Source organism: Dromaius novaehollandiae, chromosome 1 (assembly GCF_036370855.1).
Source record: "Dromaius novaehollandiae isolate bDroNov1 chromosome 1, bDroNov1.hap1, whole genome shotgun sequence".
Classification (NCBI taxonomy): Eukaryota; Metazoa; Chordata; class Aves; order Casuariiformes; family Dromaiidae; genus Dromaius; species Dromaius novaehollandiae.
The window spans coordinates 133,551,062-133,577,515 of NC_088098.1; the positions used below are offsets into that span (position 1 = coordinate 133,551,062).

The window sequence follows — 26,454 nt, forward strand, 5'->3', positions numbered from 1 at the left end:
GGCATCACACCCTTCCTAAGCGTTTAATCTTGCAGAAAGCTAACATATAATCTTGTAAATAAATCACTCATTTCAGGAGAATGTTAGCAAAATCTCAAGTTTTTTGTATCGTAAATACAAAACAAATTCCAGTTACTAACTTCTGCTGACTCTGCTTGGCTCACAAGAGCCCAATGGAGTTTCCATGGTGGGGGACATGTCATAGAAGAGCTAGGCATTATCTACATACTATAGTGACTCGCAGACGTTAAGCACATAAAACATACCAGCTCCCACATGAAACAGACCACTAACTATTTGCCTGTTTTGCCAAATTAAACAAACTTTTTCTGCTGACCGTATTTACATATGTTCTGATGGGCTTTAGTGAACCAATATGAATTGTAGAAATCATAGAAATCTACTTTTTTACGTATCATATCATACTTGCATTAGAAGTATATGCATAGGCACCAAAAATTCCTCCAAAATCTAGAAACCATTCAGAGGAGATTGTGCAACAGCTTGCTATTCAAGTATCCTGCACCATCACTGTCTTCTGCGTTGCGTATTTTCAGTATAGCTTTATCACTTACACAACTGGAAAGAATACTGCATGCAGTAGTAATTCATAAAAGAAATAGTATTGTTTCCTGCACTTTTGGTTGGTTAGAAGGGAGAGTATCTTGAGGCAAAGTATACACTTGAATGTATGGGAAGAAACATGAGCAAGGAGGTACAGTGCAAATTATGAATTGCCTGAACAATTTTTTAATGTTTGCATTGGAAATACTTTAGACAGAAAGACTTATAGAGGAGATTAAGGACAGAAGTTACATAGAAGGCTATGGGAAATCAGGGCCGAAATCCTTCGAATTTTAATAGGGGAGTCACGCCCCTCAATTATTGAACTATCTAAAAAAATTCTAAGCTGTAAGGCAAAACATTGACAGAAGACTCACATAGCTGTCTAATCTCAATAAATCACAATTTAAAAGGGACAGTTTTCTGAACATTAACTATAAACTGACTTCAGGCGCAATCTTATTATTTTTTTATTTAAAAAATTCAGAAGGTATTTACATTCCAGAGATCCTGCCAGATACAAGTGGATTACATCCTGTTGCGCATGGTTTCTATCAACAGAGCAAAAGATCAGGGCATTCACTTGAAATCCTTTGATTTCACTGCCAGATGAAATACCATGAAGATTAAGCATCACCACAAGCAAACAGAGGATGTCAACAGTGAATGAAAAAAATGATTTGACACCCAATTTTAAGATATGTATAATAAAAATCAATATAAGGCACTTAAGTATTCTCCTACTTTGTCATGCTGCCTCTTTCAAAATCGGCAGGCCATTCTGAAAAAACAGACTTTCACAATTAAAATGTGATTCTTGTTAGCTAAAAAGCTGAATTTTTAAAATAATTATATGGAGTTTCTCTTTCTCATGTTTATATTCCTTCTTAGAAATATACAGTACCTAAACCCAGATATTAACTTAATTATCACAAACAGAATACAGTGAAATAATTTGAGAAAATACAGAAAAAAAAATTCCCACTAAAATGAATCTTTAAAGTTAGATTTTGTTAGATTTTGATTCTCCAATTACAGGACATCACCCAAATAACAGTTACATGTTAACCATGCTTCCCTACCATTTTAGACCTAAATCTTTACAAGGTTTAGTCATTACTGTTTCTGTAGTCAATATAGGCGATAATGAATGATGAAAGCAGCAAGTTGCAAAACAGACCCCATAACTTCAACTGCCGAGCAGTATCTAAAGTGTGAAAAAAGAAATCAATAAATAGAAAGGATAGAATGCAACATCTTCAGAATTCTTTGCTCCAAAGGTGGGAGTAAGAATACTTCTCCCCAGAAAATACATATGCCTAGAATTGAGCCTCATGAGAGGCACCAGAGTGCAAAAGGACTTAGATAGTAGCCAAAAGAAAAAAAAAGGCAAAAAAAGCCATAATATGTATAAAAGATTCTGGCTCTATAAATTGCAAAGTGAATGATCCACTCCCCTTTGTAAAGGCAACATGGAAGATACTACTACATTGCTAAGAAAATGTTAACTGGCTCTCATTGTAGAAAGTCAATATTAAAATACAAGGAAGTTTTTTGTATACAGTATCAAAGATGCCAATTGTCTTAGATTATATTGTTGATACAGCAGAGCAAGAACATATATAAATGTATGTTTTATTCTATTACTACACATATCCTTTATACCAAATGTTGCTGTTGAAAAGTAAAATTAAGTTAGTCTTAGCTCCCTATGTTCCCTTTTCCTAGAACTACAATCAACTTTTTAGTGCACATCACAAAATTCATAGCTTCTTATCTGCAAAAGCCAAACCATCCAAATCTTAGATTTAAAACTCTATTTAACTATGTAAGGTAGTTCATCTTAAGGCTTGTCACAACATTTTTTATATTGTTAGGTGTAAGAATCTGATCTTTTTGTCAGATAAATGCAGTGGAGATGTGACAAGAAAACCAGAATAATACTTAGCTGACGGAAATTTTTCAAGTTGACAAGGCAACTTCACTACACAGGTACCTTCAAAATTTATAGGAAATACTAGCTAGCATAAAGACTGAAAGCTTACTGAGGTGCTTCAGATTTGCACACATTTTGATATTCAAAATAACATTATTTTAAAAACTTTTTATATTATATTGATGTCATAAGCTCTCTTCATGGGAAAGAATACAGAAATCAGTCATCAACTGTACATGTAAGTAATCATGTGATACAAGAATATTTATCAAGAATCATACAGAGAAAAAAAGGCTTCACCCTGTTCTGGTTAGATCTATCAATTCATGTTTCCTAGCTGAAAAGATAGCTTCTCATCTGTTAAGTTCCATACATGTACAGTATATTTGATATCAAACTTAGCTAGAGGGTGTAATGAACTATTATACTAATTTGTGCAGAGGAGCTGACATGATGTACTGTGGCCTAAAGCTGTAAGTGGAACCCTATGGGGAATGAAGAAACACACTTTTAACAAATGATTGCTGTATTAATAATGGAAATCTAGGATCATATTCTGTCAGCTAAATTGCTTGCAAGGATACATGTAATTAATTCCACATATTGACTTTCACTACTCTTAAGAAAGCTTATACTTTAGAAAAAGAATAGCTGCTTTTTATATTGAAAATCTACTCCTTTTGATTATTAAGCCCTCTTAGAAAGAAAAGTTTATTTTGATTTTAACAGTTCATCAGTCCTAAATATAATCACCAGGAACTAACATGCAACTCTTGACACTGAGAGCAATGTGCATGGTTTTATTAGCCTATCATACACAGAAGATTTTTTTCATCTTCACTTTTCAAGTTTTGAAATGTGTATCTAAGTTAAGCTAAATCACCCAAGGTATATACATAGGAATTTTAACTGCTTCTGTTTTTGAAAAAAGTGCCCTATGCATTCCAATAGGCTTAGAAAGGAATAAGTTTTCTAGCTTCCAGCAAGCAATGTTGATCTTAAAACTACAAGGACACAACAGTTCCAGCTCCCTGAATCCCATCTACCCAAACCCTCTATTACACAAAAACAAGTCTTTATTAATAGAGCATAGGTATGCAGAAAACACCCTAACATAACCCAAGACTCAGTAATTTAGCCTAGCTTGGTAATACCTTCAGTGATACTCAGATGATCAGGGTTAAGCTTGCATATTTTAAGAACTAAGAACTTAAGAATGAAGCACTTTCAGAAAAGAAAAAGGAAAATTGAGCTGTTAGAATAAATAATGGTTTATAAAAACACAGTTTTCTACACATTTCTTTTCTACACATGCTGGTGTGCCATGACACCGCTATCTCCAATTGACACAGAACATAGTTATACATACCACAGTTTGGTGGTTAACTTGAATCACTTCATCTCCAGCATGGATTTTCTTGCACCGATCTGCAGGTGACTGAATTTAAAATAAAAGAGATGATAAAGAATACAGTTCTTACTGGTCATCATCTCTCTTTCAGCAGTATGATTGCTAAGCTATGTCAGATTAGATTGATAGTTACATTCTATTGTGAAATAAGGAAAAAAAGAAATATTTAATAAATTAATTCATTGTTGTTGGAAAAAATAATCTGCACTATTGTACAAAGACAATCAAGTGTTAAGAAAGGTATGAATATTTATTTTATTAAAGAGTAAACCAGTCTTAAAGATTTCCTTTAATTTCATTCCGCAAAAAGTCTGCTTCAACCTGCCTGACACGTCTTAAACCTTGGAAGCCAATCTTTGGCTGAATGTTGACTCTATCAGGACTAATTAGCAACTGCTTCAAAAATAAACTTCACAACATTGCCTTTTTATTTTAAATGTTTTGGTATGTTCCAGAGAACTTCAGTAAATCACTATTCACTGTATACAAGGAGAGCGGATTAGGTACCAGCGAGGAAGGTCATAAAGTTGTATTATAACTTCATGTCTGGATTATTATTAGGATGAAAGAAATGCAGCCAGGACCAAAATCCTAAGAACATCATACTTTCCAAAAGCAAAGTAGCTTTGTTCTTTGATTTTGCCTCAGAAAAAGAGAAAAACACCCCAAAGCAAACCCCCCAAACCAGCTTCTCCTCTTCTGCTATCTATATGTACAGTACGTGAACTATTTTCTGAGGGACCCCACCCACCCACCCCCCGCCATTTTTAGAGGAAAGTAGCTTCATTAAGCTTTTCATAGAGTGACAATTCCTTGACTTTTCTTACTCAGTACTGTGGCTGCCAATCTATGAAGTTGTTTAATCACCTTAAAGGTAAAAGATGAGTGACAGTTCAAAAAAAACCAAGGTACTCAGGAGCAGGTTTCCAAAGAGCTGCTATGAATTTTGCAGAAAGGAACTGAAATTGCATTCACTTTCAGCATTTTCTAGCTCTGGTGAGACAATGTGACATCTAGGATGTATGCTCCCAGCCTGGAATGGGGATTGTTTGCAATAACCTACCTACTACATCCCCTTTCAAAATGTCTAAGTCCCGCAGCCATACCATGACTTTCTAGTGCAATTCCACATTATTCATGGCTTAACTTAAGAACAGTGTTTAAATAGAAGATATCCAAGAAAAACATGAGGCTGAAAGAAGGGTCACTCATGACTCAGCTCTTGGAGGCATTACTCAGAATATCCTAAATCATCCTGGGCTGGTAAAGATGTAATTTTTGCAGCAGCCTTGACTATTTGGCACTTTTCCAGTGTAAAGGTGTTGGCTGAATGATGTAAGGAAAAATTTTAACACTAGTAACTACGTTCCACTAATCTATCTTCTGCCTAATCACTACACTGCGCAAATTTACTCATTCAGACTTCTAAAAGTTCTTTATAATCTTGCTGTGCTTTAGCTCAGATGCAGTTACACCTAAGACCTTCAAAGTGTCTATGCGAGTGAATCCTGTGTCATTATGCTTGAACTCAATGGGATTTTATTACAATACAAGCTTTTCCCTGTACTAACTTCAGCACTTGCAGCTTAAACCTTGAGAAAAAGATTATTTTTGTGTAGCAGTTTGCCAAATACGTAAAACATGATCTGAGAATCTTCAGACTGTAAAAAACCATTGTAATTATGCCTGGGAATGAATAACACTGCAAGCTTAGATACAAATCATTTCTACAGGAGTCCAAGGCTGTGTGGTCTTATTAGGAGGTTGTGGCTCTTGTGCCTTACTGTTTTTCCTCCCAAGCAAGGAAAACAGACCTTACAGTTGAGAAATAGTTATCTTTTATCATCACTGTTTAAGGAAAATGAGAGAATTGGTAGGCTATTTCTTTTTATAGATGTGTATGCTGATCATTAAGCAAACATCTATTTGTGAAGCCCCCCTAGGAGAAACAAAGCGTGTCACATCATAGAAACAACTTCATGAGCTGGCAATGCGGTTCAACAGTCTTCCCATACGAGGGTAAGGAATTTTACTTCAGATGAGGTTTAGTGTGGTCCTCTAGGCTAAATGTTGTCTTTGTCCCATTTCCCCCCAACACACTCACGCTATCCAAGGTACCTGTTTAGACCCTCCTGCCCCACTAAGGGCTGAAGCACATTTGGTGCGTGCCCAGAGTGGAAGCTCAGCTATCATTTCTTCTGAAAAGTGTCTCCTTTCTAAGCTTTATAAGCATCCTACAAAATCAACCATTACACATTAAGTGGGGACACTGGGAGGACTTCATTCAAAATTGCACTCCCACTGTAAAACAAAATGTTGATAAAGATGCAGCCCATGATATGACTTAGAAAATACTCTTTTGAAATACAAAACTAACTTACAAAATTTCTTTATTTGATGAAAACATTTGTCTTGTAAATTAAAAAAATCTCTCCATCACTCACCAAAAAGGCTATACACTCTTGCTGGACCAATACAGCCTTTGTAATTGTTACTTTCAAACAAAAGAGAGAAGAATTGAACCAGAAAGCTCAACTTGCTCTAATGCTACAGGACTGCCAGGAAGAACCTCCAAGGGGGCAGTGACCTCTGAGGAGCCCTGCTCCCTCTCAGTTCAAGTTTCAGAGCTCAGCTGCTCTGGCCTGCAGGGCCAGTGTCTTGGGAAAGATGACTCCTACTGCTGAACAGCAAGGTCCAAACCCCTATGGGCTTTGTAGCTGGACACCAAACAGATAATGCAGAACGGTGGATAAAAAACCCACAATGTTATATTACGCAGTTAGTGCCACTAAGGCACTTGACAAGTGCTTCTCTGTGATCTTTCAGGGAAGGCTCAGATAAAAAGTTGTGCTAACATCTCATTTCAAGTAGCAGAATCAGAAAGAAAAAAGCACAAGCTTTTGTTCAAAGGCAAGAGAATTTGGATTCTTACTGTTTTCTAGAAGTCCAGTAGGATCACAAATGGCAAAAATGTCAATATGAAGAGGTCAGATCACATCTGCCCTATCATGACCTTATTCTTGCCATGTTCCTTTGATGTTCCTCCTCCCATCTATCAGAATCATAATTGGGTGGGTTTTTTTCATTTTGTTTCTTAAGCAAGAGGCTAGCAACTTTGTCTTTGAAAGCAGGAGACACCTAACTTTCCTTAAGGCATTACTTATTTTCACAAACATTTTAACACACAATAGGTCTTTCTCCAGATAGCAGACTGCAGTCTCTCCATTTGCTGTGAGCACCTCCAGGGTCTTATAGCAAGTGAAAGTATCAATAATGAAGCAAAAAAGTCATCATGACTAACGCTTCCTGATGTAGCTTTAAAATGTATTCATGAATCATGAAAGATAAGACTTTTGAGGGAATGCATTAAGATTTTATTCTTATCTTTGCTCCTGGGAAATTAAATCCAATAATAGTAACTCATGGAGAGAAATGGTTCCTTTTTTAATCTGAGGGAAATTCAACTTTAAAAACCATCCTCTCTTCTCCATATGCTTTCTAGATTTGACTATGGTTCTGTTGTCTGTTCAGTTTTGCTAATTCCACTGATGATATTGAAGCTGTAGGTCTGACTCCCTAGACTTTTGATTACAAGGCTGAAATTCCTCTTAGTATTTCCTTATTCTAAGGCAGGTGGCCCAGGGACACCCCGTCCACAGCAAGAGAAGGAAGAAAGGTTTCCAGATTGCCATTCCTATGAAGGAGTGAAAACAATAATCCTATTCTCTTTCCCTTGAGATATTAACAGAACCCCATTGCAGATCTAAGGCAACTGCTCTAAGTACCATGGGTGGTCTGTGCTTTCCAGAATATGACACAGTAGTAGGATAAAACAAGTATTTCTTACAGCTTCATTTTAAGAAAGTGTCATCAGAATCTGCAAAAGGAATTGCCTCAGACATTATGGATTCAGGATTGTTTAGTGGCCTGATCTGTGTTTATCAAAGATTACGGATTAAAGCCTTTCTCCCCAAGAATGATCATCTTGCCCGTTCCCTATCAGACACAGCCAGTTCTGTAAAGATGGTGTACAAGGAAAGGAGAGTGTATTTCAAAGACAGTAAAAAAGTAGTCTATTATGTTTTGCTTGCTGTTTTGATACCTTCCATGAGAATTAGCACACCAATAATGTTTTCCTTTCTACGGGCATTGTTCAGAAGTTCATGCAGAAACATATGGTTATTTGTCAATGTGAAGGGATGTCCTCATTTCCATGCATTTATTTATTACAAAATAAACCTTTATAGATGGAAAATATAAAAGCTGTTTTTCTAATACTACAATGAACTCCAGCGTATCAGTCTCTACTTATTAAAGACATTTATCTTCTATGCACAGTGCAAGGTAACTCCAAGATAGCTACCGCTTATCTTGATCAACTGAAGTGTTTTAAGTGTCTTGCAAGAAAAAATCAAAACCGATTCTCCTGGATCTCAGCTACAAACAACTCTTTCAATTCTGAGGTAAACAAGCAAAAGCGCTTCTGCCGTCCAACATGCTATTGGTCCTCAACAGCCAACCAGCACATTTTTGCAAGCAAAATGTAGTCTATAGCAAAGTGAAAGCATAAACCACAGGTAAGATCAAAAAGGCTACCAGGCCTGAACATACAGTATTAACAATACTTACATTTTCTGTTGTTCCAGTAATTACATGGAGACCATCATATGTTGATTTAATGTACATACCCTAAGAAAAAGACATCATGGGAAAGAATTTTTAAAGTGTTTCACAAACCATCACCATCCAAACATAATTTGCACATCTCTAAAAATAAAATCTTTATATATATATATAAATATATATATATATATAATTTGTGGACCTTTAAATTAACCTATGCCATAAGGAATATGTCTCTGGATAGCAAAGTGCTTTTTGATACACTTAGAGAACAGCTCAAATGTTTCTGACCCTATGCAGCAGTGGCGACCTAAAACTTTCACCACAGTCATCTCCAAAAATACTCCCCAGCTTTCTTTATGTACTCCATAAATGACAAATATAGCAACAGTAGCATCTGCTTACAAAAACAAAATGAAGACTTGCCATAGGATGATCAATACTTCCATTTCTTTTTGGAAGCTTTTGGGAAGAAGGTTTTAAAAGAGTTGGATTCTCTGGTAGGCAGTGCTGCGATAATAACTTTCAAACTGGTAACTAATGCTCTGAAATATGCCTGAAAAAATGCCTCTAAGACTTTCTCACTCATCTCAATGAGCTCTAAAGCTCAATTATGACAATTTAAATGTCAACTTTGTTAGCTATGTCACTTTTTTGAAAAAGTATGGAAAAGATGGGCTATCAACATATTAGCAACAACTTGTGCATGACAGCTTATGAACAGACCAAAGTTCCTGCATGGGTGGTTTGGGACAGTATCTCAAACCTGCATTTTGTCTGAGTCAACATTCAAACTACATTTTAATGGCACCACTAAGACAGTGGGAAAAGGAAAAAGGAAAGATAACTGGCATACACTGCATTTTCAACAACTTATGAAGAACTTCACTTCCTCCTAACCAGTTCATAGAAAACAGGTAAATACTGAGCACTGGAGTAAATATCACCCCCGTAATGTGCTTTCTCTCCTTTTAATCGAAGTACCATAAAGAAGTCTGTTCTTAGCTGAGGAACACAGTGTGCTCACCAATGATCAAATACAGTAAAGACGCAGAGAAAACTTTTCTCAGGTTGGACAAACCTAATTTGGGACCAGAACTCACAGATGTTCTTGTAGTGGAAACAAGGATCAGCCTGTGCTTTCCCCCCCAATTAACAAACTGGAGGACATCTCCAGGAAAAAACTGAGACTTTCTCAGGAGAGGGGGCTCAAAACTGAATTCTTCTTTTACTCTACACTATCTGCAGCAGTAACTCATGGCATCATTTCCAATTGTCATGTTGGGCTGCCACAGCTAGAAGAGAACAAAGCAAAAACCTGTTCATTTCTACACAGATAGGAACCCCCTGTCATTTTGCTTGAACTTCCATCTCTATGCATCTTAAATAATTTTTTCATTGATTGGCTCCTTGCTTTCCTACCTAACTCAATTATCTCAAATATCGCATGGCAATTTCTTACACATTTATCCTCACAACACCCCTGTGAGGTAGGGAAATACTAATATAAACACATTTTACAGACATGGAAATGAGCCACACAAGAGGCTGAGATACATTGGTACATTTGGCATCTAATATCCATCCCCAAACCAACCCTCTCTGGATCTGGATCTAAGTGACCTGACCTAATCGGACACCCTGCGACATGGCAAGGAGCTGAAATCAGGCCAGTCGAGTTTCAGGAGATCCAGCTGTAAGGGCTGGGCCATCCAGTCTCGCTTGCTGAATGCACCCCGGTCAGTGCAAGCCACAGATTTCATGGTGGCAGGTCCACACAGGGCAACTTCTGAAGAAAGTCTTCTTTTTGCTTTAATGACAGTGAGTTATTGCTTTCAATTTAAGCATTTAGATGATAAAGTTTCATTATGATTTCAACTTTTAACTAACCCAAAGAATAACCATGATTTACCATCTGGTTTGTTTTTGCTTTTATTGAGGTTATCGTTTCTGTACCAACAACTCAGCGGCTCAACAGTAGCTTAAAACTATCAGTGATGTTTCACTGAAACCCTACAAAACTTTACTTCAGCAAAACCAGGTGTAAATGTAAAAAAAACCCTGAATTTCCAGTTGGATCTGAGTGAGACCTGTAAAGCAAAGCCAGTACAAGGCAGGAACACATGCAAATCTATAATATCATGAAATAAGGAAACAGCAAATAACATCAGGCTGAAAGCAGAAGATAGAGTCTCACACTTGCTGCTTATGCAGTGCTTAGCTTTGTGCAAAGCATAATTCTGAAGGATACTAAGGACATATAAGTATGCTATGGTGGTGGACTGTGATTCCTATCCAACCTAGTCTCTTCTAGAAATTAAAGACTTTCAAGAACCAAAAGAGGACAGAGGATTTTTGAAGAATTTTCCTTAAAGGCTAAGATCAAGAATTAAATAGGAACACTTTGGGAAAGAGGAGGAAGAGGGAAGCTGCAAAGAAATTTGTATTTATTCCACACATGCAAAATTAAGAATGTTACACTATTGCTATGTCTTGTCAATTTTGCAAGAGCCAACATCATTATGTTTACAAAGCAGCTTTTTAAATGAGGAAATGCAACATTTTGCCATTGCCAAAAGCAAATGCAACAGAAAGATTATCTACCCTTTCGCACACCTTCCTCTATGCTTGTTTTAAGTGAACAACAATATATGGAAAAAGGTACAGAGAACAGAATGTTTCTAGGGTTTACTAGAATGCGCTGCAGAAGTAAGAGTATTACAGACATTTACAAATATTCCCGTCTTTGTCTCTTTGTGGCTACACAATATTAACAGTACTCTCAGGAATCAAGAGTACAGGGTGTTCAGTGCGTGTTGTTCATTTCTACCAAAACAAGCTAGCAGAGAGAAATCTTAGGTATCCAGAGATAACTCCAAAGCTCCTATGAATTCACAAGAATCAGTTATGTCAAATAAATGGAAAGATAATTCAGTAGATATGCCTAAAATAACCATCAGGTAACCACCATAGGAATCAAGAACCGAAGTACACTTCGATCAAAGACCAGGTAAATCATGTTTAATTACACGGATTGTTCTGATCAGCTACAGGTAACAGTCTAATTTCAAACATGTCAACACATTTTATCTCGGTGTGAACTATTATTCGGTTAAGGGTTAGAATACAGACCTTGGATTTTTATTTTTTTAAGACTGTGACAACAGAATTTGATATGCTTGTAACACATTTTGCACAATGCCCGATGGAAAGTACACAAGAAGATACTAATTCTATTTTATCATATATGTAATTGAATTTTTACTCTTTCACTGTGATGGTATCTTGATGCAGTCCCCCAAGGTTGCACATGCCTCTTTAGCCCAGAAATGTGTTGCAAAAGCGTAAAACACAGCCCAAAAGTAATCTTGCGTGCTTCTCCAACTCAACTCTAGAGCTCAGCAAGGTCTAAGACAACCAAAATCCAATCAGTTTTCAGAAACCTGTTCATAATTTTTTCCCAACTCCTCCAATATTTTAGGCCAAATAACTTGGAGGAATATTAGGAATAATAGTACACCAGATTTCTGGAAAATACTTCCTAGCTAGACCTCCAGCAGTGCACCTTTAACATGCTGCTACACTCTGCTCTGTCTGCCACCTGTATTTTATGGGCACTTTTGCACATGACAGGCTGATTTTGTGTTTTCTTTAGCAAGCAAAGAGTAACTAAGAAAAATTAGTCTACTGTTCTGGCATATTCACCTTTGTATTTTCACAAGAACCTAGCTGGCTAAGTGAAGAGCTGGAATTTGAAATTGTCACACTACATGAACTGACCAGGATTAAAATGAAAATTTGAACACGAAAAACTGAAATTAAAGATTTACCTGTGCTAAAGTTCTCCTCTGATATTCTATATTGTATTTAAAAAATAAAAAAAAATAGGAGACTGCTCCAGAAAAACTTACCAAGGTAAAGCAGTACCTATACCTTGCCTATCTGCTTTTTGTCTAACAAAAGCTTCTTTGCTAAATACTTTGTTTTCAGTCAAGCGGCAACATTTTTAAGTCTGCTTCTTGGCAAAAGATACTACCTAAACTAGACAATTTTGTCTTTCTCTATAACATCAGTAATGGAAAACCACACAAAATTACATTCAACTCAAGGATACAGATAAATCAACTTTCAAGTCCTCAAAAAAGGAAGGAGTGATTATGTGTGGGAGCATGAACATCTGCCAGGGACTGCAAAGCTGACCACGTTAATCCATGTTAGGGCTTTTTAGAGGAATTTTGCTCCAAGAACTCCCTTTTCACCCTTTCTTCACAACTGCTGCAGGCTGTGTCTCTTCCTGCAGCAACCCTCCCTGGAGAACATGTATATACAGCCAGTCGCAAAACCATATATAGGCAACAAACTTAGAGACAGAGGAGAGAAAAAAAAAGCAAAACCAAACCCATCTATGATGCTGCACTCAAGTTTTACCCAGTACACAAGAATTTCTCCATACCACACCATAACGGCGTTTTCTTCTTGTCAGGTTCTTTATTCTGTTTTTCTGGTAAGTATTAGTTAATTTTAATATCTGTAAGACATTGTAACCCACGTAACATATTTAAGTGCTGCTGCAGTAACCTATTCGTCAGACAATTAACATCTATCTTGGACTGATACTTACATGTCCACAAAAAAAGGTCAACTGTAGTGAAGGTAGTATTTAAACTGATTAAAACATCCTGACAGTCCTTCTATCTGTTTTATGTTATAAAAAAATCCAACCATTTTCCCAATTCTGTCATACATTTACTGTATGAGTTTAGAGAAATTGCAATGTTTTCCATGCCTTTTATTTCCTTCTCCTCTCCTTTCTCTCTCCCTGATCTACTTTAGCTTCTCAGATGTTGTTTGAGACATTTTAGATGTTCTGTCCCTGCTAGGTGACAGAACATCATCCAAGTTAGCAGCCACCCTTGCCCTTCACTTTCTGCTTGCAGTCTTTCCATTTTTATAGGGCTATCATTTTATTCAGTGAACAGTATAGCCAGCCCAGAGCCTCCACAGGGGTCCAAACTTGAGAAGAAAGTTGGCTGTAATCCATCTTTCCACCTCCATCGTTGCACGCATCCTGGAAGAAGTTCCAGAAGTTATCGAGCTTCGCATTTATGCAAGTGCTCCTGATGTGCAGCCACTAGTCACAACACCAAGCTCTATCATCATTTATTAAATTGATACTCTTAGTACTCAACAGCATTGCACTGATATGTGTCCACTGCATCTTAACTGAAAGATATTAGTTAAAAAAAGCCAAAACCAAAGTTTTCATACAAAGCATCAAGAGCAGCCTGACAAAGATAAGCTGTTAGTGTGACTGGCGCTGTAATAAACTGAGAGGTATGATGTGCACCTCCCAGCGCAGGTACATCGGCTTTCGTTCCTGCTCCGGAGAGCTTACAGTCTAGAGGGCACAGCCCAGCACAGCGGCCACACAGCTGAAGCATACAGATAAGGAGGAAGGAGAAAAAAGGGTCACCGCATCAAAATAGCATCGTATCCTTCTAAGGCTTGTAAACAAGGCTTGCACAACCAGTCTTTTCCATTTTTAAAAATACACACAATTATTTTCATGATAATGACGTGGAATTTCTCAGTCAGCACCATGACCCTGTCCAGCTGGTTCACAGGCGCAGATCACAAGAAAAAGCCCTGCCTCAAGAGCTTCCAGTTTAAACAGACAAGACAGACAGAGGGTTGAAAACAGGGGCACAGAGAAGGGAAGAGATTCTCTACCCGATCAGCTAGCAAGCTGAAACACACCCACGTAAAGACATTATTCTTCATAAAAAATACTGCTCTTAACACTTTTCAATCACTGTGGGTTAACATCACCCTACAGAAAGACTCAAAGAGGAAAAAAATAACAGTCACAAGACAGGAAGGAGAAAAATTAAAAGCTAAGATAAAAATGGACAGAAATCCAAAAAAGCTGGTTAAGAGAAAAGGAAAGAACATTCCTTCATTACAGCAGGAGACAGGATTTAGAAAGGCTGACTGCTGAGAGCAGGCAAAAGAGTGAGAAAATTAATAGGAGAGGGAGAGAGAGGAGAGTCCATGAAAAGGTGCAATCCTGGAGGCAGACTCTGAAATGGATTCAGAGATTATAAAAGAAAGCCAGTGGTGGAGGGGAGAAACAAATAGTAGACCAAAACAAAGGATGGGGCAATATTTACTCATCCGAAAGACTTTTGTCTCATATTTTAATTGTGATTTGCTGAGGGAGACATATTAGTGAATAATTAATCTAAAAACCTTGACATATCAAATTTGCCAAAAAAAACCAAAAAAACCCAGACCCCCAATATCCTCCAAAACGACACCATCCAAACAATAAAATTAAAAATCTGCTGCAGAGAAGAGTGCAACAGTAATCCTTCTTATTCAAGTAAATGGAATGGGAACGAACTTGGGCGGAAGAAGTTGCAAAAGCTATTTCACTAGGCAAAAAATGGTTAACTGTATTCGGATCGCCTTCTACTATCTCCAAGAGAGGTGGGAAGAGAAATTATTAGTGATGTAAAGAAGAATAGCTGTAAGTATTATCAGTGGGTTTTTCTCCATGCCATGGGTGTTGGATGCTTGAGCGTTTGAAAGATCAGTGGTCAACTCATGAACAACACAAGATGGCTACACTGAGCTTTCACAACCACCTCATTAGGCATGCAGAGTTCTTGCAATAAAATTCAATAAGCTACTTCTCAGCAGTGTGGTAGAGCCTTTGAATAACTTACAAATTAGCTTTATATCCCAGAGATACTATGAGGCAAATTCTAGAATTTGACAGTTTTTGTGCATAAGCCCACGCAAACTTCTCGGTTGAGTTGATCTTAGTAATTTAAATCCCTTCAGACTTCAAGATCCTAGAACAATCTGAGCCACTTTTCAGAAGCTGGTATAAATGGCAAGAACTTCTCTTTCATTTTTTCCTGTTTACTAAATTTTCTCATATATTGGTCAGCCTTATAAAATACTTCCCCATTGGCCCAGCTGCATGAGAAAGCAAAATATTTCAGACTTAAAAAAAAAAAGCTAAAGTCTCCTATTCCTTTACATATATACATCTCATTAAAAAATTCACTCTCATCCTGGATGATGGTTTTGATTAACTGCGTACTTCTTACCAGCCCTTCACTTGGCTTGATGTTTGTAAGCTGGATCACTTCAAGGTGGGCAGACTGGGAAACCAGAGGATCAGAAGAGAGTGAGATAATATGATCACAGACGCCAGAGAGAGTTTTACACTAGGAAGGAACACGGAAAAAAAAAGAAAAATAAATTATCACAATGAATATGCCATTACTAACCATTTGAATATCAACCTACTACTTACAACATTTTTAAAGTACGTATATATAAAGTCACATTGTTGTATGTACAAGGCAGAGGGGATGAGGTAGGAGAGGGAAAGGCCTCAGTCAGCAAGCAGCACACTGCAAAATCCCATTTTTATGATGATTCCAAACTGACACAGCATCAGAACAGCAAAGAATAAGAGGCAACTACTTTTGCATCTCAACAGAGGCAGCAAGCGACTGCGTGAGCTCCTTCTGTCCACTTTCCTCGTCGCAGGCGCTGCATCTGAGCTGTGTTCAGACCCCTGGGGCACCCCGGCATGTTCCAACTGCCCAGACCTTTCTCAAAGACATTAATTGCCCCCAAGCCCCACTCATTTCAGTTCAACTCGCAGATGTTCAACTTGCACGAAAATCCGACTGTTAACAATGACAGGTAACTTCCATTAACTCTGAAGTTTATGCTATACTAATAAAACATGTTAATTGACTTTGGAATGAGTTTCTCATGTCCTACTGATGCCAAGTATGATTTACTACTGCAGGCAGGAAGATCACGATAAATAACCACTTCATCACAGGATAATTTTTAAACCTGTTATCCTTGGCAGTCTCTTTGCAGCAAAATAGAAATAAAGTTTCTAAAAAAGCTGGAACTGTCAAATGGGTACTTTGTTATCTTCTCATCTCTCACTTCCTTGATTCCTACTTGCCAGAGGGAGGAAAGCCATGACAATTTATTTTCTATCATTCTCTCATATTTCTGTAAGCAAGCGACTTTTGATAGCTTTAATGTTTTCCATGGAATCCCCTTTCAGCAGCTAAAACAGATTTCTCAGCTAAGATTTCCAGAAGTGCATTTTGTGTGTGCATTCGGGGATTACAGCATTCCTTTGGTCCCACAACTGTGGGTAACTGGAAAACCAATTAAGAGCCACTCTAATTGCCCTCAAATTCAAGGCATTGGAGCTCACCAGTCTCCTCAGATAACTGAAACACAACTGCACGTGATGGCTGTACCAACTCCTCTTCCAAGCTTCCAAATAATACTTTTTAAGGTAAAAATATCTACAACAATGCTACAGAAATAGGGTATAAAACTGGATATAACCTCCTTGTGAAATCATTGTTATAATTCCTAATGCCAAACTAGAAATATCTTATCTAAAAGGCGAGTAAAACCCTTACGTGATAAAAAGCCAGGAAAAAAAATCCAGTTAAAGTGAAAATTTAATCCTGTTACAGACCATTACATTTGGAATTTCTCCTCTTGAAATTATTTATAAACAGCTGGAAACTTGGCTTTGTATATAGATGGCTTATTTTATTGAACAGTAATGTTTCAGGATGAATAAACAAATTAGAATCAAATGGAAAGTATTACAAAACTTGTATTACCAACATGACCTTATTCCAGTCACCATACTGCCTTCAAGCACACATACACATACACCCCTTCTGTTTTATCTGTATTTTGTGATGCAGTCATTACTGAAAAAAGGAATTCAAGAGATATTTAAAATGGGGATACAAATGCTTTGTCCTTAACTGAACTGGGGAGAAGAAGTGAAATATTCACTTTTTATTGCAGAATTGATTTTTTTATGTTTTTGCTGGGATATATGAAAACTTCTTCGAGTTGACATTTAAAAAAAAAAATAAAAAACATTATAAACACTGCTACTCCTTTTAGAAACTTACAGATCATTCAGCTATCCATATACAACATTATAAAATTTTCCCTGGTAATGAAAACTGAATGTATCATATAGCTTTAGACCTGCATTCACCCACCCATATTCTTCCTATTGATCTGTTCTAAAACTACTAAATTGAGGGGGTCCTGAGTAGCTTCAATGCAGTCTCCATGAATTAACATATGATTTTTTTATTCTATTCCCAACCATTGCATTGCTTATAGATGTCAAAACACACAGAAAGGGAGCGTTGCTACCACTTAACACTGGGTAGGGCCATTTAAAGTTTGGAGACTTGGATCCTTGCTCAAAAAAGTCCCTGGCTGCCTCCACGGGTGATGGGGAAAAGATGGGAGCGAGGCAAGTCCAGGGTGTGATATGGAGCAGAAGCCTGAGATGCATTAAGTAACTCCCTGGAGTAGCTGCTCTCCATCTGCCTCTCCGCAAGGGAGGGTACAGACAGTTTATATCGCAAGCCTACAGGTATTAGCATCCCAATATGGTTATATAGGTTGTAGTACTAAAACAAGTTGGTGTGAATATTCCCTGAAAGGAGCTCAAAAATACTGGATGCAAAAATCACAAAGTTACTATGATAAAAAAATCTCCCATGTGCTCCTGTGCATTTCTAAAAGATTATTCTCTTTCAAGTCTTGCATCTTTCTCTCTGTCACAGATCCTCATACTCCTCTCCAACAGTATGGTATCTTGCATATTCTAATACAATAAATGAGCCTAGCAAAATCCCTAGAGAAGATCCTATGAGCAGAGGCCCCATGCTCCTCTACTGCTTTCAGAAAGGTCTATGACCTTTCCAAAATTTAAGCACTCAGTCAACAGATGGTGATGCATATATAACTCTCTTCCTAGAAAAAATGATACTTAGGGGCAAAATTCCACTGCATTATTACAAAAACTTTTCCGCTTCATACGTATTCAGAACTAACCGCAGTAGAGGCAAAAGTTGTGGATGGTGAACTTTCAAAGCTCTATTAAATATTATCAGGTTTATTACCATATATTTGCATCAGAGGTGACTGGAAAAAGTGACAGAAAACAAAAAGTATAGAGAAGTGAAAATAAAAGTTCTTGAATTACTTCTCTTAATTTTAAGTCTTTAAATCTTTAAATATTTTTCTTCTATAAAAGCATTGATGGACCTAGTCCAATAAGACAAAATGCCATGTAACAGCATCCATAAATAGTATTTTTCAAGAAACAGTTGCTCTAGATAATGAGACTTAATTACATATTGTCCATTTAGTAATTATGGAATAGTTTCACCCAGCACACCAATTTCATAAAAGACATGTTTTTCTTTGCTTGTGAGAACCATCTATTCCTTTGGAGGAGAAATGCTGTTTATTATAAAAAGATTTTGAATTTAAGGCACAGTACTATTGCATAATGAACTGGCACATTCATATCGCTTGGACTTCCTGTATTTCGCATATATTTGCATAGCACCAAATGAATGACTAGCTAATTTGTTTTTAATTAAACGGCATACACAGCTTCATTCATCTAATTTCAGAAAACAGAAATAGTATTCTTGTTCTAACTTAATTACAAGGCCTTGGGAATAAAAAGCAATCTTTTAAAAGACAGGTCTGGGTTCTGCCCAACCACCCAAGACTATCTAACAATTCTTTTAATTTTCTTCTGAAAACAGAAAAAACCTGTTTGGTTTGGAATAGCTACAGAACCTTACAAGTCCCCCTTTGCTATCATACACTTAAATCATTTCAGTTAAACATGCTCGTTCTTAGGTCAATCTAACAGTCACCCTTCCATAACCCAAGACATTTTATGCCAGCTGTTTTTAAACAATTATTCCTTATTTGTATCATGCAACTGTGACAGTACACAGGGATGCAGGACAGCACGTGATCTTCTTGTGCTACACTTTCTACCGAAATATCCAACAGTTTTTGCCAAACTGCCCCTTCAATTTGGCTCAGTTTTTTTTCTTCCTTCACAGGTTCCTTCAGGCCAGCGAGGGTTTGCCGGTCTCAGACCTGCTGCCTGCCCCCGGGATCTCCTCCACACGCAGGGGACGTGGTGCCTCCAACCCTGGACTGCATTAGCAGTGGGCACGCTGCACTTTCCCAAGAATTAAGCCATAATCTAGTATCTACACAAGTATTTACTGCGCTTGTGTGAACGGCAACTCGTTGAGACCTCATAGCATGCCCAGAACAGGGAGAGCAAGGGGCGCAATCCTACACCACAGCTATCCTCTCCCCATGGCAAAGGGCAAGCTGCATGGGCTGTCAGCAAAAACGTGGCTGCAGGCTGGCATGGACAAAACGACGTATTCTTCCTTGGCTTTGTTCTCAAAAACATCTCAGCTGTTTTGTTTTGTTTTTTTAATTGTTTGTTTTTCAGGAAGGAGGGAGTGAAGGTAGCAAAAAAGAAAAAAGAAAAAGAAAGGATGGAAGGAGGCAGGGGAGGGGAATCCAGTCCAACCAACATATTTGAGCTTGGATGGCTCTGGAAAACATCTGCAGGGCACAGCTATCTCATTTCACAACAGAGGTTAACAGTGACTGAAAAAACCTAGTGGTTCTGAATGTAGTTAGTCATAGTCCAGCTCCTGCCCAAATTCCTGCTGTTCACTTTATTGGCCCAGGCTTCTTAACATGCTGATCAGCAGTAACTTGGCATACAGACGGAAGAGCCGTTTCATCAGCAGCATGGTCCCTCCAATTAGGACTGTTAGGTTAACAGCCTCTTTATGGAAAAATGTATGTTGTTTCTGCTTGTCTTGGACCTATTTGGTGGATCAGGAACTCCCGCGGGCAAAGCTGCTGCCACACAGCACAGCAGTGATGTTCACTTAACAGAGGTAACACGCTAGTGCGGCCAGAGAGTTCCCAAGTAAATCTCCATGCTCTCCTCCCTAAACACGTGGGAGGGTGGCTCAACAGGTTCATCCCATACTCGCTGTTTGGGAGTTCATTCAAGTGAACTCCTTGTCCACATCTCTGAAGGTATGTTCAGGGCTACTTTACTTCTAGCTTGACTAAATTTTCCCTAGGCTCCCCAGACTTCACTGGAGCTTTCAAACTGCAGCAGTATTTTGCATAGGGGCTACTCAGTTCATTTGAATGGAGTACAAGCACACAAACCAGAGCACTTGTGCTACTCATTTTATTCCAAACATTTATGAATGCATTATTTTTCAGCCTAACCTATTCAGTACAAGCAGTATCAAAGGCAAGTATTAGTTTCACTAAAAATTGATGAGAGTACAATATACCTTTTCCCTCAAACGGTAGTTACCTTTTGGTACTTTGTGAAACTGCATTTCTGATTACAAAAGCATTGTTAATGGGATTAAGATCCTTTATCATACTTGCATAATTGTTGATTCCCTATTGCAATGTAATTTTAAAAACACCTGGCTGGTCTTCCAGTACAAAATAGGTTTGTAAATGTCGAAAATTGATTCAGAGGATATAGATGCTCTTCAGCCCTGGGCTGGGCATCCCATCTGTATTTTCCAAAAATAAAAGAAAAGCGTGATATGCGAATTGATCTATCATTGGCCCCTTTCCTATGTTCTGACACCAGGAAAGAAGATGCACTTCTCAACAGACTGTGAAAAAATAAAGGATAACGAAAGACTACAGTTAGATGACCAGTCAAGGGGAAATTCTGCCTTAGAATATTAAGGAGGATGTGGAAAATACCATATTTTAATGCTGCAGGGGAAAGCAGCCAAAGTAACAGTGTGTCTTAGCATGCCTGCCACTCATTATCCTTGCAAAAATATATGTGCAGTGGCTGTTGCTTGTATTGAGGAAAACAGAGGAATGTACTTAACAAGTAAGAGACAGTTCTCAGAAGTGGCTTTGACGATCAGAAAGTGTGAGCAATGTAGTTGCAATGGTTATGCCAGACACCATACATCTTTAAGCAATTCAAACCGATGTATTCCAGCAAAGGAGTAGGGGTAGCTGTTCTTTAACATGCAATGAAAGTCTGCTAAGGAATAATTTTTCTAAAGGAAGTATCCCCAAATGTCAATGTGCCACATTTATACATTTGCAGAAACAGGCCTGAAAATGATACGCAAATATCAGCCACCAGATACAGTAAGACACACAGGAGAATGAGCATTCAATTGCTCCTATGAAAATCAGCAGGCATTAAAAATGCCCAGCCTTTGTCAGTGACAAACCTACAATTGCAGACCGTAGCTACACCACAGCCCTCATGTGCAAAGATAACAATTCAAGGGAGGATGAAACAAAATCACTGTAGAGCATCTAGTTATTTGGTACAAATTCAAAGGGGGGAAACATTTTCCTTCACTCAGTAGGCAACTAATTTATGCCCCAGAGCATGAAGAATGAAAGATCATACCTAGTTTCTTACCTATATTTTTGAACTGTAGTGTACTGGTTTCTAAAAGATTTTCCACACTTGTTCCTCCTTTCAGCCAAGAAGGACATAAAAGTAACTAAATTAGATTTTCATCTTTCCTGGTTTTGGTACTAAAAAACAGCTCTGTGGCTACTTCAATTTATATTGGCAAAATGACCTCTGTCTTCTGCAGCGTGGTGGAAGTAGTTTTGGATGCAGCTGTCTTCAAAAGTCTCCACAAGCTGTGTTTTCCCCAACAAACACAAATTTCAGTTGTAGGGTCACCAAACATTTCTGGTTGAGCAAACAGACTTGTGTTTGTTCCTGTCCTTAGTTTTTCTCAGGCTCGTGACCAAGATAAATTTATATTTTGCCCCATGTTTGCAAGACTGGAACATCTGGGCTTAAACACATTCCCAGGGCTGAGGGCAAGAAGAGCGCTAGCCACCCCAAGTTCCCTCGTACACGTCATTTGGATGAGGGATGGCAATAAGACACTCAGATATGTAGTGCTAAAGGTAAGAAGAAATGCCTTGGCAATGTAAAGATTAACTTGTTTGAAAAAAAAATGTGCTTGCAGTCAGTTACGGCTGGCCAAGCCAAAGCAACCTGCTACATGAGCATTGAGGATGAAGTCTAACTAGTTAGCTTAACCCACACCAAATAATTATTATTCAATTAGTTCTGCTCCAAAATGTGTGTTGTACTGTAGGGAATACCTCAGTCGCTGCAACAGTCTCAGAGCTCTCTGGGCCTGGGCTTCTGTTTGTATATAGACAAAGTGAGCTAAGTCTTGTTTCGGGTGCAAAAACGAAAGGCATCTAAGAGAGAGGAATGTGCCATGATCTATTTGCAAGGTAATAGACTCTTGAAAGGAGGCAGATCATTACTTTTTCTTTGCTTTTCTCTTTAAATGAGACCATCATAAAGATGCCCCTGACAATGCATTTCTAACCAATTATCTTACAGTTTTACAACAAATATTCAAATATAGCGGGAAGGAGAGAATTATTATCACTGTAGTGTCTGCCCGGCTCTTAGCAAAAAGAGAACATTCTGATCCTTTGATTCTTTTCATTCATTAATTTAGCAATACAGCCTTCATTTTTCAAAAACTTTTGATTATTAATTTCAGTCTACAGGTTACTTTCTACAGTTTTCCAACTCAATAAAACTATATTTGGAGGGGGAAGCAGTGGATTTTTAAGCAAGTGAAGTTCCTTAGGAAGACAGTCTCTTTTTATAGCATTAAAATGGGAAATTCAGTGAAAAACTATTAAGCTGACTGGTGTCCTGCTTCTGCTTTCTATAATTACTCCTGCTTACTTTGGTCTCACTTTAATACTATATTGCTTCACATGGATTAATCTGAACTAGACACTTCCATCGTATACAGCCTTAAACAGCTGGATGGGATCAACGAATTATACTTCAAGGTTTTTGAAGCTCCATTCAGACTTTTGCAACCACTAGCGTAACTACCGAAAAAAGCAGAACTGATACCCTTTTAAGCTGAGCAGTTTTCCATACACTTTATCAGCTTAAGTTAAATCAACATAAGTTAAAGATTCTAAAAATAGACTAGCAATAGTGTATTAATTTCCAGTTTTAAAGTAAGCATCACAGCAATAGCTTATCATTTCATATTTAGGCACACCGTATTTTAAACCTTCTTCTTAAGTCAGTATTTTCTATTGCCATCTACTTCTGTTGGAATTCTTTTTCTGTTGGTATTTATATATTATTACACTTACAATTATTATATTATTTGTTATATGCCTTACTGAGCAAAAACTAACCGGGAAAAAATGTATTGGGAAATTGGAAGTGGTAGAAATATGAAGCATTTTCTCTGTATTCATGAATATTTCAGAAGCATCAACATTTTAATGAGCAAAAACCACAGCTACTATTCCTGTATGGTTTTATGCTTCTTATTCCATAGAAACCTAGTGTTTCGATGAATTCACAGTGAAAAACTTTAGGGAATATAGTTGTCTTTAAAATAATTGTTTCAATACACTTCCAATTCAAGGGCAGAAAATTGTAGAGGAGTCATTTTTCCCAAAGACATACTTTTCAACTCTGATTTAGAAGAAATAAACAAATTGAGGTAGGTAATTTCTTTTTTAAAACTTAATCAGTTTTCCATAACACCTTTTTCCCTTAGATACGCTTCATGTGTTTAGCTGAATAATACAGAGTAGTTTACTACTTAAACTAATATTGTGACTCACAATGAAAATGGCTTTTATATGGTATTCGAAACTCCAATTGCTTGAAGAGCAAACAAAAATACTTTTTTCTTTAAATAAAGGCTGAAGCTATAGAGTTTCATCTTCACAGAATACCATTACTTTAAACATATCTGTGATACCAAAAAGTTAACAGCAAAATAAGTTTATTGACATTAAAATATATTATCTATGGATAAGGTGATTCAGCAGTCTCTCCACATGAACACCCACACTGTGAGCTTGGAAAGAAAAAGAACGTGTGTTTGCTTCTCCAAAGAAATTACCATCATTAGAATTCTAACACATTAACTATTTCCTAGCTAACTGAATTAAAACCAACTACCAGTCACTTAATGGAGGATCTTGCCTTTCGTGGCTAACTGCTTCCATCATGCTTTAGAGGGAAGTGCAAAGAAGCAGTGATCAGCTAATTTTGGCTGTTGCCTATTGCCACATTTTGACACAGAGCAGCAGAGCAGTCTTAGGTCCCCTGACCATGCCCCCATGCTCTCTAGGCTGGGCAAGCACAAAATGGGCTGGCTCTGGTGGGAACAGGGCAGCAGCTCCACATGTGCGCTCACAGCGCTGCCCCTCAGCAAGGGCACCCACACCCAAAACAGCACTCTGAGCCACGTGAATGATGAGGATGTTCAACCCCGGACACAGATTCGATCTGCTCGGAAGTAAACCACCAAACCACCTACAGGCCCATGTGGACCAACACCAACTATTTTGATCTACCAATCTGCTCCAAAGGTGCCAAATTTCTTTGTCCTAAAGAATAACAGGACATATTTGTCATATAATTTATTTTAGTTGCTGTAGCTGTAGGCATTTTTTTTACTTATGTAAAAGGATATTAAATCTTTTAAAATTTGGCTTCAAACCTTACTGAGAACAATGCCTTGCAACAGGAATTTCCATGGACTAATGATAGGAATTGTTAATCAGCTGTCTTCATTGCCTTTCACTTCTGTGAGGAACCTTGCTTCCTGCATCATGTAGAGAACGTGGTGAAATGACAGAGGATGGGCAGAGGGCTTTGAATTCAAGCTTTTCTTGAACCCATCCCAGCCAACGCAGCTACACATCAGCATATGACCACTGAAAGGTAGCTGGATATGGTGCTAGCCATGCTAACAAGTAATGCATAACTTCTGTTACCTATAGAAATTGCCATCGTTTGCTGATGGGAAATGTAGTCAAAGAAGGACTTCTGGTATTTTGATCTTGAAACTTATGAAAAGCAAATTTATTTTCTATCTCTATAATATTCATGCTGTGTGAATATGTCCTCTCCTGCCAATCTGTCCTACTTCTTCCAGCATTTCACATTCAAGATTCTTTCTTTGCCTTTTTTAAAACTTACTACTATTCTTTTTGTAGGGAACCTTCTTTTTATCATTCACCTCCAAATTTATTGAATACACATTCTATAAGAAGAGTTTTAAATTCTTAATCCCCCTCTAGAACATCTCTGATCTGGTTTGTATTCCTTATACTCCTCTGCATGTGTGCACATTCAAATATTCTGTTATTTAATAAGTATCCAAAGTCCTATCTTTTAGAATTTGACATAACAGTTACAATAATTTCTCTCAAGATCTTGATGTCAGTAGGATATCATAATCCCTTGGGATTACCCTCATTTTTTATCTACCTCTTAGACTATTTCCTCTTCAGATTGTCTAATGAGATAAAGCCACTACACCTTTCTCACTCTTCGGGGAGAGGAATTAGAAGGAACTGTGACTTCTTTCAATTTTATCATCAACCTTTGCAGTTGCACTTACAAAATATTCTCTTTCAAATTCAAAAGATGGTTTCAGCTTTCAACTTTTAATTGTTAAATCACAGATTTATCTCTTTCTTTGATTGCTTTGGTCAGCCTCCACCTTATGAATTCCTATCCATCAGCGGAAATGCAACAGTCAGAACTGATCCAAATTAATCAATGTGATACATATTGTCATTTTTAATTCTAGGCTTTAGCAAAAAGTTTAACAACATGTTCACACTTCCTTGCAGGCCTGACCACTAATCATAGAACCTAATTAAGCTCTCCACAATAACACAAATGTCCACCTGTTACCACAGAGTTGTTGCTCTTAATTAAAGCAAGAAGCCTGTGCGAGTCTGAATGATGTAAGATAATGTAACTTTTGAAACCTATCCCAAATTTGTCCATTCACCTATCTTAAGCTAATCCATCTCAAATTCCTCAGAATTTTCTATTGAAAACTACATTAACTGATGCTGCACCAGCTTTAAACATTGCCAGCTCCCTTTACAATACTCTTTATTACTTTGTAAATGATATAAATTG

At 37.6% G+C, this 26,454-nt stretch overlaps 1 protein-coding gene across 6 annotated transcripts in view; it reads right to left on the reverse strand.

The window, feature by feature from the left end:
- The window catches only part of CNKSR2 (connector enhancer of kinase suppressor of Ras 2), a 223,382-nt gene that overhangs the window by 117,600 nt on the left and 79,328 nt on the right, over positions 1-26,454 (reverse strand). For 4 of the 6 annotated variants that reach the window (XM_026120682.2, XM_026120681.2, XM_026120686.2 and 1 more), the window contains exons 6-8: positions 15,653-15,772; positions 8,541-8,600; positions 3,870-3,938 (exon numbers count right to left, since the gene is read on the reverse strand). In XM_026120682.2, the coding sequence (XP_025976467.2) occupies positions 3,870-3,938; positions 8,541-8,600; positions 15,653-15,772 (249 nt within the window). The remainder of the gene's footprint in view (positions 1-3,869; positions 3,939-8,540; positions 8,601-15,652; positions 15,773-26,454) is intronic. The other 2 variants (XM_026120683.2, XM_026120684.2) reach the window with 2 other exon arrangements.